Source organism: Dufourea novaeangliae, unplaced genomic scaffold, assembly GCF_001272555.1.
Source record: "Dufourea novaeangliae isolate 0120121106 unplaced genomic scaffold, ASM127255v1 scaffold55, whole genome shotgun sequence".
NCBI classification, from domain to species: Eukaryota; Metazoa; Arthropoda; class Insecta; order Hymenoptera; family Halictidae; genus Dufourea; species Dufourea novaeangliae.
The window spans coordinates 1,285,904-1,304,607 of NW_015373934.1; the positions used below are offsets into that span (position 1 = coordinate 1,285,904).

General features: G+C 46.7%; 1 protein-coding gene across 1 annotated transcript; it reads right to left on the reverse strand.

The window, feature by feature from the left end:
* Positions 1–404: 404 nt before the first annotated feature.
* On the reverse strand, positions 405–18,415 carry LOC107195247 (uncharacterized protein DDB_G0284459). The gene is made up of 10 exons (XM_015585050.1): positions 18,358–18,415; positions 6,358–6,480; positions 5,845–6,019; positions 4,178–4,508; positions 3,797–4,100; positions 3,439–3,720; positions 1,824–3,034; positions 1,260–1,658; positions 776–946; positions 405–670 (listed from the first exon to the last, which is right to left on the reverse strand). Exons 2-10 carry the CDS (start codon positions 6,445–6,447, stop codon positions 514–516), a joined length of 3,120 nt encoding a protein of 1,039 aa, XP_015440536.1. The 5' UTR covers positions 6,448–6,480; positions 18,358–18,415; the 3' UTR covers positions 405–513.
* Positions 18,416–18,704: the final 289 nt, after the last annotated feature.

Here is an 18,704-nt window from a genome sequence, read left to right on the forward strand (position 1 = left end):
GGCCGATATCGCTTATGTATGTGTGTATTTGTTTTTTCTTGTTATCCTTAAGGAAGCATTTTGGTCAACGTGCGCGTACGAGCAAGCATGCTTCTGTCCGTAAAAGGTAACGTGAATTTCTAAATTACGAGGAGACGAACGAGTTCTCGTGGAAGGGGTTACACGTTCTTCTTAGTGTAATAATCACGCGAAAATTGGTAACCGTTCGACTATTAAAAGGTTATGTACAAGTGTTCAACGTTCGACAGACGAATAGCAAAGAAATCTATACCGGAACGTCACTTACGAGTCTCGTATTTCCGTTCAAATCGATCGGACGTCGTCTTTTTCACGATGATGGCATCATCGTCGACGATCACCTTCGACTTAAAACGAGTTCCAACGCTAGAAAATCGGAGGGGGGGGGGGCAACGAGAACTCGGCCGGAGGAGTTCCAACGAGAGGATAGGAGTATGCAAATCTGTTTAAATGGAGGACAAGGCGAGGGGAAAGAGGCGTGCCGTGATACTATTATTAGTGCTGGATCTCGTCAGTCTCGTCCTGGGACACGATGCTGGACCTGTTCGACCGTACGTCGAGGTCCATGCCGAACGGTCTCGACGTCGTGTCCGCGAGAAGTAGCGTTTGCGCGCCCTCGTCGGTGCTCAGGCTACACTCCAACGAGCTGTCACTGAAAGTACAGAAACAGACTTCTACTTCATCACTAGCGTCATCAACGATTGCCCTACGGAAACGGTTCGGCTTCTGATCGACGATCGTACCCGGGCGGGTTTACCTGACGATGCTGGCACGATCCACCGATCCCGTGGCCGGCAACGTACAGTTGTCTCCGTTGCACGAACGTTCGCCGTTACTGCTGCAGGACGACGACGTCCTGGTCGTCGTCGTCGTCGCCGCCGTCGCCTCTCTCAGCGACGCTCGCCGCGATTCCTCGTGACACTCGCACCTGTCGATCGATTTCCTGGATTTATTCGCGCGTGCAGAACCGCCTCCGCCACGGTCGTCTCGGAAAGTGAGGTTATGGTAACGATACAAAATCTACCTTTCCATGGAAACCGTGACCACGGTCGTCATGGCTAATAAGGTTATGGTAATGATATAAAATCTACATTTCCATGGGAACCGTGATCGCGAAGAGTGGTCTGACAACGATACAAAATTTACATTCCGAGACGACCGTATGGTGTCCGTCGAAATTCTCGTTGATCTGTCTTTCCCGATTGAACAACGCGTTTCACGGGTCAATATGGCGGCCGCACCTGCACTCTTCCGGCTGCACGTAGCTGTACCCGCCCGATTTCGGCTCGTCGTCCGCGCGCGGTATCGTCTGGATCCTCTTCGGTGCTTTCCTCTTCTCCGGTATCTCCTCGAAATTGATCCAGTTGCTCGGTCTGGCAGGTGCTCTCGGCGGCAGTGGAGGTGGACTCGGTGATTTTCCCGCGCCTTTTCGGCCCCCGTCGGTCACCTTGCCAGCGAACTCCGAGAACGTATTCGCCGCGTGCTTCCGCGGGCTCTTCAGCTTGCGACTGTCCTCGCGCGGCAGGGAGATCTTCATCTTCTCGATCCGACGCTCGTCGAGGGACGTATGCATCACGAACTCGTCGAGAAGCGTTGGATTGATGGGCGTCGTGGACCGCGGCCTCTCGATGGGTATCGTTCTGGATAAAAGAATATAACCGATGAGACTTGTGGAATTTACAGAAACGGAAAACACGAGGGTTTCTTATAAGGCAATCTCTTAATGAGATCTAACAAGGCCCAGCGATGTAACAAACAGAGTACGACAAAGGATTTCTTTATCGAGAATGTTCTCCGTCACGCACCTTACTTCCTGAAGTCGTTGTTTCACAGGCAGCATCGGCACAGCCACGCTTTTCTCCAGAGGCAAGGTAGTGGGTACATAAGGTAGATCCTCCTCGAAGCTCTCCTCGTAGAACAAGCCTTTCCTCTCGTCAGGCAACTCTTGCACGAGCTTCTCCGCCTTGTTCCTGACGAACTCGATCTCCGAGTCCCTCTCCGATTCCGAGCTGTTGTGATCCAGATCGGAGATTACGCTGGGCGCCTTTGCGAGGCCTTCCTCCGGTCGAATCCCGTCGTCGAGCAGCTCCGACGACTTTCTGCTCTCTTTATTCTTGGTCAATTGTTCCTTCGTCTGTTTCTTGGCGGGCGTGTTCTCGACGATCCTCTCCGGCGGCGGTGGCGGTTCGATCGGTTGCACCTCTTTGCTCTTCCGTTTCGGTTTCGTGATCTCTTTTCTCGTGATCGAGTCTCTCGACGAGCTGCTGGACACCCGGTGCTCCGTTGTGGAAGGCTTGCTGTCTTGACCTGGCAACGGTTTCGCCGCGGTCTCAGCTGTTTTACCGTGAGCACTGAGCTTCGAGTCCTTGGAGGAACTCCTCGAGATCTCAGAGTCTTTCGAGATGCTGCGCGACACCTGACTGTCCCGCGAATAGTTTCTCGACGTGGTTTCGATCTGTGCCTCGGTCTTGATCTTCGAGGGTATCGGATGATGCTCGATCGAGACCTCGGTCACGATACTCCCGGTACGGGGCTCAGACTCGTATTCGTCCAACAATTTCGTCGGGGTTTCGAGGGGTATCGAGACGCTCTCAGAGGGCAAAGCCTCCTCGTAATTCCTGTCGTCTGCGTGCAGGCTTATGAAAATCGAGTCCTCTTTGTGGCTCTCCCGATCCGTGTTGAACCGAAACTCCACGTTCCCGATACTCTCAAGGGACGGATGATGACCGTCGTCCGTATTCTCGAGCTCGGTCCCGCAGGTCACACCGGCGATCGCCTCGTCGTAGCTCTTCTTCCGTTCCCGTTTCTTGAAAAGGCTCAACGTCGACGAGAACACACTTTTGTTCTTCGAGTCCCGTCTCAGGCTCGACCCTTTGTCTACGGAGACCCGTTCGCGGGACTTCGATCTGCTGCGCAGACTCTCCGTGGTGTCCTTTATCTTCGAGGTCAGGCTACGTCGGGGTTTCGTGCTCGGCGACGGTGATTCTGGGCTCAACACACTGCTGTCTGTTCGGCCCTTAAAAGTTGAACACGCGGATCGTCAGAACATGCAGTGTCTTTTTTGGGGGGAGATTCTTCGCAGAAAAAGCTTAGCGGGTCTTCTACAAAGACAAAGCCAGGAATCCGTTGTGTGGACCAGATGAAGCGGGTAAGCGTATAAGTGAAAATGCGTTCGGCCCTCCTGGGAGACCAACCGATCAGCCCCAACAAAATTATGATTATATATAAGTAGTGTAACTAATTAAGAATCAATTCCTCTACTTCATAAGCCCAATTTTCGGGCACTAATCAAAACTTTACTGCACATCGTTTTGGAAGACTTATTACTGTTACTGAAATGAAACATAGAGGAAGCTGATCCTCCAGGAGGCTCGTTCAGTCGCATCGAAGACTACAAGAGGCCTACAAGGTCCACAATACCTTGAACAGAGAGGCGAAGCTGCTTTTCCTGGAAACGGAAGACGGGCTAGGCGTCCGGGAGCCCTCTAGATCGCGTACTTTCTGATGCCTGGGCAACTTCGGGCTTCCGGTCGCGCTACTCGTCGTCGGAGTCGTTGAAACGATCTCCTTAAAGTTCTGCGTTTTCTTCCGTTTGTCAGTGAAATCCAGTGTCACCGGTTTCTGAAGCTCCTGGGCCAGACTACTGGACGACTGTTGCGACGTCGTGCTTTGCGTATCCGCTGGCTTCTTCACGATCGGCACCTGAAGGGTTCACGCAGTCTTAGACCAGAACGAAGTCGATCCTGCGCAAGAAGATCTCTGTTTTCCGTTCGCTCACCTCTATATTGACCTTCTCCAAGAATCTCTTCGTGATCTCCACCTCCCTCTTGAAGATCTCCTTCCTCTCCTCGCGTCCACGGCGTCGGGGTTTGTCCAGAGGATCTGCCTTCAGATTCCCGTCGACCATCGAGACCCTTATGCTCTCGGGGATCAACGCCTTCGTGGTGTCAGCTTCCCGTTTCAACAGAATCTTCTCCAAGTCGTCAGTCTCCGGTTTCGATGGTTCAATGAGATTGTCGGCTAGGGTAGGCTTGCTCCCGCAGAACGAGGTCTCCAGCAGACATTTGTGCGGACTCGGTGATCTAGTCGAAATCGATCGTTTAGCTCGTCGAACACGTTTCCAATCGACTAATCCGATTGATGGGTACGATCCTCTTACCTGGAGGAAGTGGCCGAGACCACAGAAAGCTTCCCGGAAGCTCCGGAACCCTGGCTACCAACAGAGGACAGCCTCGATGTCCTACCGCTGATGTTCAACAGCACGATCTCGGAACAATTGCTATCCTTTCGTTCTCTTTCCAACTGTTTGCTACTGTAGTCCGATAACGAGCCATCCTCTTTCCGTCTTTTCGCCAGCTTCTTCGACTCCCTTTTCAGATCCTGCTCGTGGATAGGATCTTGGAGGTCCAGCTCCTCCGTGGACGATCTCAGATCTTGAGCGTCCTCCTTGTAACCGAGCGTCAGCTTGCATCCAGCTGGGGGCTCGCCGCCTGGAATAGTTCAACCGTGGAACACGTTTAACCTATTGTTCCTGTGTACTGCGACCGATCTACCGCGCGACAGCAACGAGTCTAGGCGATTGGAACACTAGCTACTCACTAGGGGCGACCAGGTTTCAACTGTACTTCTACTCCAGACTGTCTACAATCGTATACGGGGTGGTTCGATAAACGGGTGCTAAGTGTCGACTAGGCAGCAAGTCGTTACCGCTACATCGAGCAACGTCTTTAGAGACTAAGAATCGTCTAGATACAAGGTACCAGTGGTGACAAGCAAACGCTAAATTAGTCCGACAACAGACTTTAGGGGTAAAGTATCTAAGATCGATCGTAATAGTAAAGGTACTAAATCTTGAGCAAACTTCACTCATCATCACACTATTATTAGGTCAATTATTAACGTAGAAATGAACACACCACAGTGAATCATCGATAAGAGTTTGATGTCTCCTCGGCACCGGACATTAAATATTTCATAAACTAATGGTCGTATACGGTTGAAACAAATATTATTGGCTTCAGAATTCCAAGCTCTATCGCTGTATCAAATCTCATTAAAAAAACCACCGCTACACCTGGAGACACTCATCGATAATATACTGTATTTACGTGATATTTCGTGGTTTCTGGTTGCCCGTCAGATTCAACCGTTGTTCAACACGACCAGTGGCAATACTCCACCAGAGACACCGTGAACGTGTTGCTTCTTCCTACAGGATAACAAGGTCTACCACGTTTGTGTGTCGCGCGACAAAAGCCACTCGAATATAGGGCAAACTTCCCGGCGCAACCGCGTGTCCCCCTCGAGTCCCCTCCCTTCCCATCGTGTTGTAACTCGAGGAGACCTGTATTAATTCGTGGTTCCACGCAGAAACGTGGAATCGAGCTGGCGTTATCTCGCGGGACCGTTTAGATTAGTTCAGAGGCGCCGCGACGAACGTATGTGTCCCGGTCGCGATCGATTCGTGCCACCGACCCTCCGTTCCTCGACGCATCCCGTTGGAAATTGTCGTTTGTTTACGCGAGATACGCGTAAACGAGCGGCGTACGGAAAAATACTGGCGTTTGTGTCGTTGGGGGATGGTCGTCTTATCGAGGGGGCTGCTGGAAACTACCGTTCGAGGTCTTTCTACTATACAGAATCTCCCACCAAACGCAAGCACCTTTAGTATCTGACTTGCTTTTGATTTGCAGGGAATTTATTTCAAGAAATGCTCAAAGTGTAATCTCAAATTGTGGATTTTTGTACACAAGATCACACGAAGGTCACAGTACTATAATTAGAGTCCACGGTACTTCTTCTTCGTTTAAGGATCACGATGATTACCTGCGAGTAGCTCCCTCTCCGGCGTCGAGTCCCTGGAGTTACTGTCCTCATGGTGGGAGGAACTGCTCGCCCGGCTGATGTCAATACGCGGTGTGCTGGGTGTCTTTAGCGAACTGCCAGGCGTAGCCGGCGTGGTCACCTCGACGATGCCTGGCATTCGCGCGACCGGTTCCCCCTGCATTCAAATTCGTAAAAGGCTGGTTTTTCGCTCGGGTCACAATCACTGGGGTGTGGTTGTGGTGGTGGTGGTAGTGATGGTGGTTGGTTGGTTGGTGATGGACACAGGTCAGCCTGCTTCAGGAACACGCGGAGCTTCGATTTTTCGAAGGAGGAACAGACTTGAACACGTGTGGGCGAATACACAATCGCCGAGATCCTCGACGAAGAGACTCGATAGAGAAAGAGAGAGAGAAAGAGGGAGAGGGAGAGATTGTGAGAGAGTGGATATCTCGGCAGACAGGCCGATTCAGAGAAAGATAGGACACTTCAGGGAGGACACAGGGAAGGACTCACGTTTTCCACCTCGTCGGACAGGTCTTCGAAGGATGCTATCGGCGCTGGTCCAAGCTTCCTCTGATGAGCGCTCGGTAATCCTGACGCCATATTTTATTCCCGATAGCTCAGCCCTCGATGATGCTGCAAGAACACCCTGTACTTTAGTCGATCCCACTTGTCGCGAGTGGAACAAATATAGTGACTTTCGTTTTTTTTTTTTATCGACAGACCCACTCGTCCCGTTGTCCAATAGAAACCGTGATTGACGGTGGTTGTTGATCGTTCATTGGGGTCAGAGCCTAAAACGAGGGGGTAGTCAAACGAAAATCCACTTCTGAACCATTGACAACATTCGACACTGGTGCCCTAACTACACCTAACGAAGTCCCATTGAGTCACTATATTTCTTCCATTCACAGTATCGTCCCCATTTTTAATAGATTCCATTCACGGATCTTCTTTTCGAAGTCTACGAAAGAAGCTAATCAGAGTCGACGTTAGAACGTTTAACCCGAAGGACGAACCGATTAGCTCGTGACACGTCGTTTGGAACACGGGACATCGAGGGTCTCTCTCGTCACCAATCGACGCTGATCGAGCACCTGATCTCCAATTTTTTCCCCATCGAACCACCTCTATACAGATGAACAGCCCTTACACAGGGTGTCCGAAAACATTTCGACTAAATGCGTGCAACACTGCAGCATAGATTGGCACAACTCTCCCAAAAGAAAACATATCTCATAAACATTTCTCTTAAGAATTAATCGACGCGGTTGGTTCTTGACGAGATTGAAACCTGTCCTCTTCCAAGGAAGCGTCCAAGAAAGTTCTCGAGTAGGTGAAATTTATGGACGTAAACGGGAGGCCAACAGTTCCCGAACAAAGTTGTGGTTCTCTTGGCAGTTCATTTTGCAAAATTACTGCTCAAAGTCTTTCCCCGATCCACCGAATCTCCGCGAACAGGTCTGCTGATTCGATAAACTTGATATTCGACTGTACCCTCGGACTGTTCCGGAATCCTATTACACGACCCTATTTCGATGGAGTTGAAAATATTCCAGGAACTTTACGAAACAGGAGAAAGACGAGAAACGATCCGTTTCGGGTCGGTTTGCAATTCCATTCTGTTGTTCCGTTTTGAAACAGAATTCACAAGGGGGAGGGGGGCCGAATGATTTCGTTTGAAAGTTTATTCGAAATTGCACGGGGTGAATTTGAAGCGGAGAAGAAGAAACGTTTGGCGAACGAAGGATGTTTGGGTGTTTCTGGAACTTCTGAAAGTTTCATAGATTCTAACAATTTAAAAAGTAAATCGCCGAGTCTTTTTCATCCCCTACACTTCCCTCAGAAAGATTCCTGTTTATCAAAGTCTCGTAGATCAAGGTGTTATTTCGTCGGTCGAGTTCTTAACTGTTTTAACTCCATTTTTTAAAAATGTTTAGTTAATCAAGCTACGTACGTCTGATTGGTTCGAAGAATACAAATCCAACATAATATGAATTAAATTCAGGTAAAGTAAGGAAGTTTGCGTGTCGTCGTTGCGTTAAGAAGTTGGCATGGAAAAAAGGAAACTGGCGATGTTAAGTAAAGGTCGTTGATACGCTGAGCCAATTAGCAACGGAGCCTCGAGGGGCTCAGACTGAATCTTCTGGGTTCAACGTGTTAAACCACACCCCTTGCTCAACCGTTCGCCTACTCGGCGAAATAACCTTCTAGACGACGCTTCTTCCGCGTGACGAGGATCGATCGATCGACACAGCCAACGATTGGGATACGGAGATTTCGAATTTAAATCGTTCTTCCGTCGTTAGTCTGTAACAGAGTAGATAGACCACAGGAATGAAATCGAAAGACTGGACAAATAAACGGGTGGAGCCCAACTTAACGGGAGGAAAACTTACGAAAAAGTGATCCATCTATCGCGCTGGTAATATCCTTGAAGTTCGGAGAATTTGGCCCGAGGCCGAGGGAAACCGGTCTAGATTTAGAATAGATTCTCTGGAAGGTGGGACCAGAGTTCTCCAAAAGTTTCCAACACGGGTTCTTCCGTTCCCGACTGGTATCGAATGATTTACGTTCCACGAGCCACAGTTTTGAATTCTGAACAACCGGAGGGGCTCGATTAACTGGTCCGATGAGTTATCGTTGATTAACGATCATCGTTGAATTCTCGGGAAAATGGAAAGAGATATGTGCTCATTAACGAACTTTTGCGATTAAATCGATCCGTTCGTGTTCAACAGAAGAGGTAATATTCCCAACGAACCGGGTGTTACTAGTCTTCTCGGAAACTAACACTAAAGCTACCAACGTTGAATGTCCATTAAATTAAACTGTATAATACACGGGGTGAGTCACTTCACTGTACTACCTAACCCCACTCCTGAACTACTTGTACAATAAAACGTTTCAAACGAAAGCTGTTCGATATCGAGTAGGTCATACAATATAATAATTGGTTCTTTGAAGTTTTCTGAGTTTTTTTTATCGTAATGCGTAATATTTAACCCTGCGATTCGAAAGAATATCTTACTACCAGAATTTGCAGCACCGCAAATTTCGACTGAATAGATTTTTTTTTCAAATTCACTCAGCAACTTTAAAAAACTAATTTTCATGTACTTTACTATATTAGATAGATAAGAACATTTAACATCCTTTATATTGTAAAATATCGTAGATAAGGGTTCTTACCCGTAAGAATTAAATTAAATTAAATTTAAATGAAAAATTAAAATATTAAATGCCGAGGAAAATATTAATAACGTACATGGAGTCGAAGAATAATTACCGAAATGTTGAATGAAGAATAATGGAAATCTTTGCAACACAAGACTATTTATACGGCGAGCGACGAATCCCTTCTGACGCGCGTCTAACCAGCCACTGACTTATACTACTCGACCGGTTTTGCGACCAAGAGGCCACACAATTCTTTGGAGTTTTCGAACGCAATTTCGTGGTCGGTTTGGCTTGTGGAGAAGCGTGCACAGTTCGACAAGGGGTTGCGCGAGACTCGGCTGTTCGAAAATGCTTGCTTGTTTGCGGACTCTATTCCTCCAGGCGACAAGTTCAAAGAGATTAGCTTACGGTCTACGGGCCCCGCCCCCTGGTTTTCGGTTAGATTTGTCCGGACCCCCGTTAAAACGGTCTTTGTATCGCTTCTACGGCTTTGTAATCGGTCGAGAGAGCCTACCAGGCGAAAACCCTTTTCCCTTATTTTCGCCAGCGGAACGATTCGATCTCGTCCACATTTTGTCACGGGAAACTCTTGCAGAATAAATTTTTCCGAACTTCGTGACACTCGAATACTCGTGCGGTTTGTCCAGAAGAGATAATGGATATGAAAGTGTTTACAGGCTGATAGGAGAGAGTGGATATTATAGTATATGTATAGGTTACAGTGGGGTAGAGGGAACGGCTGCAGTGGCGCCACAGGGGTCGTCAGGGACCGATGACGTCAGAAGATGAGAATGCACGCAAACAAGCTGTTGGAAACTCGCAAGTGAAGGACAAATACGGTATTGAAATTTCAATAAGTATTTACCCAGAAATCGGTAAAACGTACCGAAAGAATGCAAGAAGACTTCTAGTAATCTTAACCTACAATGGCGGAGCCAATGGGGCTAGCTTAGACACTATTATATACGTTCATATTAATAGCTATTTCGTAATTTGACATACAGCAATAGTGGGAACGAAAGGATTAAGTAAACCTATTACCGAAAAGTCGTCCTAGCATCTGTAATACCGATCACGTGTTCCTCCAAGTCAAGCGTCAATCAAAGATCCGTTGATTTTTCACCCGTCATCCACGTTCGAGTCCAGGTTTATCGAGACCACGACGGTCTGTGTAAGTGGACAGGTCGGTTAATGCGTGGGAGTGGCCGCAAGAGCATGGAATCCTGCCAATACCTGAAAAGTGTCTAGCCCGGAAAGAAGGCACGGGTCTTGATTCGCGAAAAGGAGAAAGAGAACAGGAAGAGAAACAGGGTCGCGAACGAGATAGTGGCGCAGCGAAGGGAAACTAATAGCGCCCCCTTCCCCCCAGAAAAGGTACTAGACGATCGCGATTCACGCTGGCCTCGCCGATAACGACGATTTCTCGTCCGTTATCGGTGGATCTGCACTTAGGTCGGCGTCCAATTGAACTGTGGAAGACAATCTCTCGAGGCTTCGAGCAAAAGTCTTCCACCGACACGTGGGAAAAGGACTAATCATCTCCTTGGGAGTCCCCTCCTCGCATTCAAATTCTCTCCCGTCTTTAGGAAGCTAATGTCGGTTCTCTGTTCCGCAGTAACCCGTGTCCATTGAACTGCGAAGCCATTCCACGGGAATTACTGAAATTGACATCAAATTAACATTAAGTTTTAACATTTATTTCAGTACTTAAAATAAATTTACCAACTGATAGGAGACCCATACCTCTGAACCCCAAAAAAAACCTACCCCAACATCTGGTATAATAACACGAAAGTGCTACTGAAAAATCATCAGCGACAACGAGATACTATTAGCGGATTTTTACACTAAAAGCGGTTATGGGAAGATCCTGGATTAGCTTCCGGAAGGAGAGTCGTTGACGGAGGATCGGTCACGGGTCAGACAGCCAGCTCAAACTACGAGGGAATGTACATATCCTACCAGGGAGAAAATCGGAAAATCTGCCGGAACGCGCGTTCTCGATGCTGTGTACACACGGCAACCGAGCGCTATAAATAGAGAAGGCTTGTTAGCGGTACCTTTTCTTTTTTTAAACGCGAGAGAAGGAGCTTGCCCCGGCCCGATAATCGTTCCACGAGCAAATGAACAACCCCGCCCGTTGAATAATGAAACGACACCCGCTGCATCGTACTATCCACGATTTATACCCCCCCGCTACCCGCCATCTTGGCCCGCCTCACCTTTAGCACGTTCGCCTATAACCCGCAACGAAATCTCATTTTCATTATCGTATTTTCACGTCGATTCGCTCGGGCGACGTGGTTCCTTCGTTTTGCTACGATTTGGTTTCTCCTTGTTAAAATTCGCAAGGAATGCAGTGTGGGATATGCACTTTATATTTTTTAAGGTTATGTAGGGCCTTCTTCCAAATTAAATGTTATTTTTAATAGCTATATGTCACAGCTACATATATGTAAAAGAATAGGAAAAGCAACTTTTTTTTAACTGCTAAAAACAAAATTTGGAATATGTATTTGTACATCTAATAATCCCTTCGTACACTTGGGATGTTTTTTTACTGCTATTGTTGTCTTAATTGCCCTGTTAAACGCGTACAACATGGCACAGAATACGTGTGTTTGTCACGCTTGTAATAATCGGACATGTTTAATCTACGTTCGTGAATATTCGACGCAACATTATCTGAACGTCTCTACGTGAAACAGTAATATACGACAAGCAGATAAGCGGCGATCGCGTTGAATCATACTTTTCAAGTTTAATTCTCATTAAAGCCGCATAACTTATGCGATGACTCAATAGGATGTAAGAGTTCTATTACTTAATCAATCTCAACCACGTTTACTGATTCAAAAAGGAAATACTTTATCTATTTTTACCTCAAACGCTTTATCTACACAAACGAACTTGCCCATCTCTCCGATCTCTACCATTTGGCAGCTCACCGTGTCTCAACAAGTCACCAACGCTCGTTCCACTAAACACCAATAGCATCTCGTAACGTTATAATTATTGAACACCTTGCACATACATTCAATCCTCTAATTTGCAAGCGTTATTTGTGTTTTAGTTATTTTGTCACTGTACACGACCGTCAACCGTTTCGAATTCGATCATTAAAGCGAATTTACACTGTTCACTTTGGTTAAACAAGGCGATTGATTTTCACAAAATTAAAAGAATGCCAGCAGTGTAAATTTCCATTCGATAAAAATGTTCAACGAAATTTGATCGAAAGGTAATGTACAAAATTCTCTTTTGTTCTTTAAATTTCGTTAAATTCGATCACATTGTCGATCAAAGTGAACCGTGTAAATTCGCCTTTAGGAATCGACTATCGAGAGATTTTTCGAGAAACACGATCGAATGTCTAATCGTCGCAGGACCCCATAGAAATAACGGTCCGGTTGTATTTTATCAGGGGACGGTAAAACGTCGAGACTTATTGCGCAGCTATCCCCGGAGCGTCCCGTTTATTTATAAACGTCTTTTTCATCAGACGACTTTCGAAAATTCCCGATCCCATTCTAGATATTTCACGAATCGATTTCATCTGCGCAAAAAAAGGCACTGCCCGCGGGATCATCGCCGGAGTAATTGAGAGAAAGAAACTCGAGACTTACGATATCATTTTCGTACCGACCGAGGTTCATTTCCATGGATTCAGAAAACTACAGCCCCATGGTAAACAACACATAGAACGGTGGCGCTATCGCAACCGGCGGTTCACAATTTTTCCTCTCGCCTCCTGTCGTCCAATGAGATCTTTCGATAATCAAAGTGAACGAGAAACTGCGTGGGAAAGAGATTCACCGTACCGACGAAACTAGACAACGTTTCTTCTTGTGGATGATGAATAACTGTCGGATTGTTACGTTTCGTTCTTTCCATCGAACACGATGCAGAGAACACCCGCGTGTACAAGCTGACCGCGCGAGGAAACACAGTTCTCGACTGGTTAACGGCGACGCGTACATGCTGGACGGGGCCAATCGTAGCTGTCGACGCAACGTCAGGACGTGGGATCCCTTTTCGAAGCATCGATGCGTCATACCCACGATGGTTACGAAATCCTACCGAGTTTTACGAATAACCGTCGCGGGAAGAAGAGGACAAGCTCGCTCGCGGTTCTGCCGAGCCGTGAACGTCTAAACGTGCTGGTTAGACGGTTAACCTGTTAATTCTCAGGTGACGATGAGGAATTCGACCCTGGAGTTCTCGAGGGCTTCGTTTGCCTCGTCGAGACTCGTAATAACTGATTGAAGCTGACTAACGTGTTGCACTGCTGTCTCTCGATGAACTCGAATCGAACAGATGAAAAGGTATGTAAATAAGATTTTGTACGATTAAATCTTTACGCGAGTGTCTGGATCCAGTACAGTTCAGGATTCGGTGTCTGGATCCAATTTGGTTAGAAATTTCACACAGATATTCGGGCTTGCGGAAATCGAACTAAAGCGTATAGGTTATATTAAACCTACGACGACCGATTACATTGTTTCGTGCGTAACTTTCACCACTGAACGAACACACAACGAAAAATAGGTTTCCTATGTATTGTAGAAAAATTCAATAACTTGAAACATCTGAAAACTACCAGTAGACAAAATCACATGACGCCACTGTAGCATTATCGGTCGTCGTAATATTAACATTTTATAAGAGAACCAGCGTATTTCGAGGAGATTCGTTCTAAAACATATCGAAAGACAGATAATTAGGGGTCTATCTGGACCCAGGCAGCACTAAAATGTCTATAATTCATGGGATAAAGGCGACTGCCAATCATTCGTAGGTTAAGATAAGAGCCTCGAGTCTGTGTATTATAACCGATCCACAAGATCGTTCTATTATTATCGTACAGCAATCCGTACAATTCTCAAATATTTCAATTTCGCTTCGGTTGAAATTCGCTTACCCCCCATCGAGATTACATTTCTCGCGGAGTTGAGAGGAATTCCCCCAGAAAGGGAAAGTATTCGAACGGTTCGCGGAAACACAGAGGGTTGAATTCTTTCACGAACCGGCTCTTTCTTTTTCTCTCTCTCACGGCTTAATCGACCGCCACCCTTTAAAAGATTCCGTGGCAACGGGTACATATCGTGCTTTAAGCCCCTCTAGCCTCGAGAGAGCCATGCACTTCCCGATCCATATTCAGTCGCGTCCACATGTTTCGTCCCTGTCGTTACGGTCCGGTCCGCGGAAGTAGGAGGGAGACCAGATTCGCCGGGCGTGCAATTGATCGGATATATTTATCGTGCGGGATTGGGGAAATCAGCTTCGTTATTTTTGCAACCGTAGCCCTAATTTCTGCCTGTCTGGAAAACGGTAACGCGGCAGTTAGTCGGCTCCGGTGATTAATCGAGTTAAAGGCGACGATCGGGTATTCGCAATGTTGCAACCCCGCCCAATTCCAGGAAACTCGACTTTCATTTTGTAAATGGACTTCATTGTACCGCGCGCAGGGGGGAATCGATCGCAACGAAACGGCCGTTCGTTTCGAGAATCGATTCGGTTGTCGGTCGAAATTTCGCGGTGAATTTCACACCGTTGATGGTCCGACGGATTTTGCGTGTCTCGCCGTGAAATATATCGGGTGACGTAACTAATGAACTCCCGATTTTATGCACGTACGAACACAATGAAGCGATTATTTTAATGAAGTTTGAGGAAAATATTGTTCTGTGGTGAATGTTAATGAGACACTTAACAGGATTATCTCAGTAAATATCTGTTCCATTCTTCGACCCCAGACTGATGACTGTGTGAAACTATAGATTTATCGATCCTGTGTCTATCACGCTGTTACAGTGTAAAGGTACAATATAATACTTTTTACTTTACGTTGTTATCAGTTCAATATGGTATGGAGAAAATCGAATTCTCTGTACATTTTCATTGGTTTTATAAGCGTTGGGGGTCCCGAGCGACCCCACAATGTTATGTACGCTCGAAAAAAGGGAGATGATGTCGTTCCACCGGTTAAATTTAGATAGTATACATGTATCAATTCTTTGCACGCGGTAGTGAACGCATGTACTCGACAGGAATCACCTGTACCGGAAATTGTACAACCAGATTATTCTTGGATCCCCCATCGGACACGGTTAGAAGATCATTTCGTGGTTCCTCCGGTTCGAAATGTGTTTTTTCCTTCCGATCGATCCCCGGATCATCCGACTCTAAGCGGGCCAAAGTGCATCATGGTTTAGACGAGCATTCCTTCGAGCAAGAGGGTAGCTTTAAGTTTCTCCTTAACCCATTGACGCAGTTAGACCGTTCAATTCCATGCCCCCCTCATGCTCAATCCCATCAACCTGCCGTGTCTCGATCCTTCCGTCGTTGAAAGGCTCTGTCTCGCTTCCACGTGAATTTAGAACGACGTCGAACGAATAGGAAGAAGTGAGAAAGCTTTCAAAGGAAAAACGACGAGAGATTGTGGATTGAAACGACGATGAACGGCATTTCTCGAGTAGAGGACTTAATACCGAGAATACCGATAAATAATCGACTACAGCTTGCTATAAACTGAGTATTGACCTCTCAGTAAACGAAAAGTCAATGGCTACTACTGGAATATTCATCCCCGTTGACCGTCACGCATTCCACGATCCTATTCTCCGATATCTGGAAAGACACTTTAATCTTTCGACCAATGGAACGGGTCCAATCGGGGATTACTGAAACGTGTCCCTTCGTCGCTGATTAAATCCTTCAATCGGTTCAGACCAATATTTCCTTTCTGAGACCCCCTCAGGATCTCTCTAAATAGATAAAGAATTACGAGATTGCTCTGATCGTCACCCCAGTGAAAGTAAAATGGTGGATCGGTCATCATCGATGCACCTAATGAAGACCCAAAGGGGGAGGTGGTTCTCTCGATGGATCGAAACGATGGGTGGGGAAGTGGCGTCGTTGGAACAGTTCGTAACTAAGAAGTGCCCTATGGCGAATTAGACACGCGATGGAGGGTCGTAAACGAGATCTCCACGTGTGAAACGTCGCGAAAGCGACTTTTTCAGCGTGTTCAAGCGTTCCGCGGGAAGCTCGAAAGCTGTAGGGGTCCTCGGCTAGAGCCCTCACGTAAATGGCCCCTAACAACTTTTTCGCGCTCCAAGGGGGGTGGTGCCGCGGAACTGACTCTATTAACGTTGGAAACTTTCCAACGAACGACCTTTCGCGGTGAACGATCTCGGCGAATCGACCGATCGAACCGGTAGAAAAGAATCGTCGAGGACTCGGCTTCTGGAACGAGGAAAGTTAAGTGAAACGTTGCTTTTCCGCGGGGGCAACGATGTGACCTCGGTCGGTCCCCCAGGGGGTTGAGTCAGAGCGATGGAAGGCGGCGATTGCTGGCTCCCTGGTGCCAGTCGACGCCAGATAGATACCGTGCTACGTCCATAAAGTAACCTTCTTTCTCTTATCTGACCTGCATAAATAATCCTGTCTCTTGTTTAATCCGTACCTACTGATATTTATACCTTTAAACGAAACACTAACACACACCAACGCGCGTAACTAATGGGATTACGTATTTTTCAGGAAAACGTCATGCGTTTCTTCCGAGATATACAGGGTGAACCCAAAAGAAGGGTTTAATCCTTCTATGGTGGGCAGTATTTGCCAGATGATGAAAATAAGTCTGAATTAATGTGGGTCGAAAAATTAATATTTTCAAAGTTATAATCTACTTTTTGTTTCGATTAGCCCTTTAATGCCCAGACTACATATACATATGTATATTATATCTTGTTGTTTTAAAGCCGAAAATATCGATATTAAATAGGCTCCTTTTTTTCATTTTTGTAAAATATACTTTTTGAGGGAATACTTAAATTTTTTAACTGAAAAAAGGTATTGATAATTTTGAAAAGATTAATTTTTTCACCCACGTTTATTAGGACTTTTTTTCATCGTTTGGCAAGTACTTACCTACCTCCAGAAATTATGAACCCTTTCTCTTTGTTTCACCCTATATAAGGCCCGCAGGCGTTTTATTCGTATCTCTGTAGAATTAATTTCTGTAACGGTGGATAAGAACGTTGTTGAACTTTCATTATAAATCTCGACGATCCATAAATGCATGAGGTGTACCGTAGTCCACGGATTACATGCGTCTTCGAAGAATCGCCTCCTTGAACTTTGATATTCCACGGATAATACTTATTCAGGACCTCCGTTGGCAATAATAATTATACCGCGAATGTATATGCAAATCCAAGGTTTTATGATTCATAACAGGGGGCCATTAAAAGAGGTTCACGTAACTTTCTAAGGGTTCGACCTATAGAATAGAAAGAAGTAAAAACCTTTTCGAAATGTCTTTACGATACGCTCCATTTACACCTATCCTCGATTTTCTACTGTTTTTTTTTTCCACTGAACAAACGGTCCAATACTCGCGAGCACAGAAGCGTGCGGGGTTTCTCGTCTCTCGTTTATCTCGTTCGTGGATCTTCGCGATTTACATTTAGATTTTTCTTCTCCGAGAAAACGGCGCAACGAAGTTTCTTCCCCGAGTGTCCCCATTCGAGGGGGTTGAATTCCACGGAAGAACGATCGCGGGTGCTCTCGCTTGTGGGACACTTAAACGATCACAGGAAGATTCGGTCGAACCGTGACACAGAAGCAACGTTACGAGAGAATCGTGTATCCGTTGGAACTCATCGATGCATTTTTTATCCAGAATCAATCGACGTCATTTCTAAACCATGCTGAAGACGAACCAGCCGGTCACTGATCGACAAACAAGAAGACAATGGGGGTGAAGGGACACTATTCCCTATGCACGAAAAAGATTGCACGGTTTCCTTTATCTCCTTTATTTAAGGGATCCTCGAATTCCTTCGAGAAGAACCACAGGGACACTGGAGGATATCTACTAACTATCAGCACTGGAACATACTATCTACCAGCCATATCGTAGAAGACATTTCAGGAACAAGAAAAAGAAGATCCGAACCAGCCTGACCGAGATACACTGGGCAGTATAACAGAGGACCTCATCCTCATCGAGAACCTGTCAGACACACGGAATACGGTCAAACGCGACACGTCGATGCTCGATATAGCGTATCGATTAATAAACACTTCTCCTTTCCGTATCGATATATCCGTATATCACCAAGTATGTGAGTCGAAGAACCATTTAGTCACACGGAGAGAGTCGTCATCTTTGATAGATCTCTGTCTCTCCCCAAATCTAGGGGGTCTCCCGTTGAAGATCGATCCTGTCGAATTCTGTCGAATACAGGCACGGGAGAACGCACCCCTTTAAACGGACCACACCACGGTGAACACCCCGGTGTGTGTCTCTCTCTCCGCACTTACCCCAGTCCCGTGTCCTCCATGCCAGCTATCGGGAAGCAATCGATCTCCCAGGTTCCCGCTACACCATATCCTCCCTTGATCGGCGGCCCAGTTTTCTCGCTCTCCTCGTCGTTTCTCTTTCTCCACTTCGGGCGTTCTTCTCTCGTTCTTCTCAGCCCTAGGCCAGCGGCTACCGTTGGGGGACACACACACGACTCTCTGCTCCCGACAGCTTACATCTTGACGGTCCGTGCCAGCTGTGCACCGCAAGAGACACGCTCTCTCGGCCCTCTGCACCGACGCACGTCGATCCACGACGTCCTACCACGTCCTACTCATCGCTCACGCTGCTGCCGCTGCTTCCCGAA

Bases quoted from the DNA above. Each gene is read 5' to 3' on its own strand.
- LOC107195247 (XM_015585050.1), bottom strand. From the start codon at position 6,447: ATGGCGTCAGGATTACCGAGCGCTCATCAGAGGAAGCTTGGACCAGCG. The intron at 3,035-3,438 runs GTATTGTGGACC...TCAACTTTTAAG, and splicing joins GCTTCGCCTCTCTGTTCAAG to GGCCGAACAGACAGCAGTGT. The intron at 947-1,259 runs GTGCGGCCGCCA...ATCGATCGACAG, and splicing joins GTGCAGCCGGAAGAGTGCAG to GTGCGAGTGTCACGAGGAAT.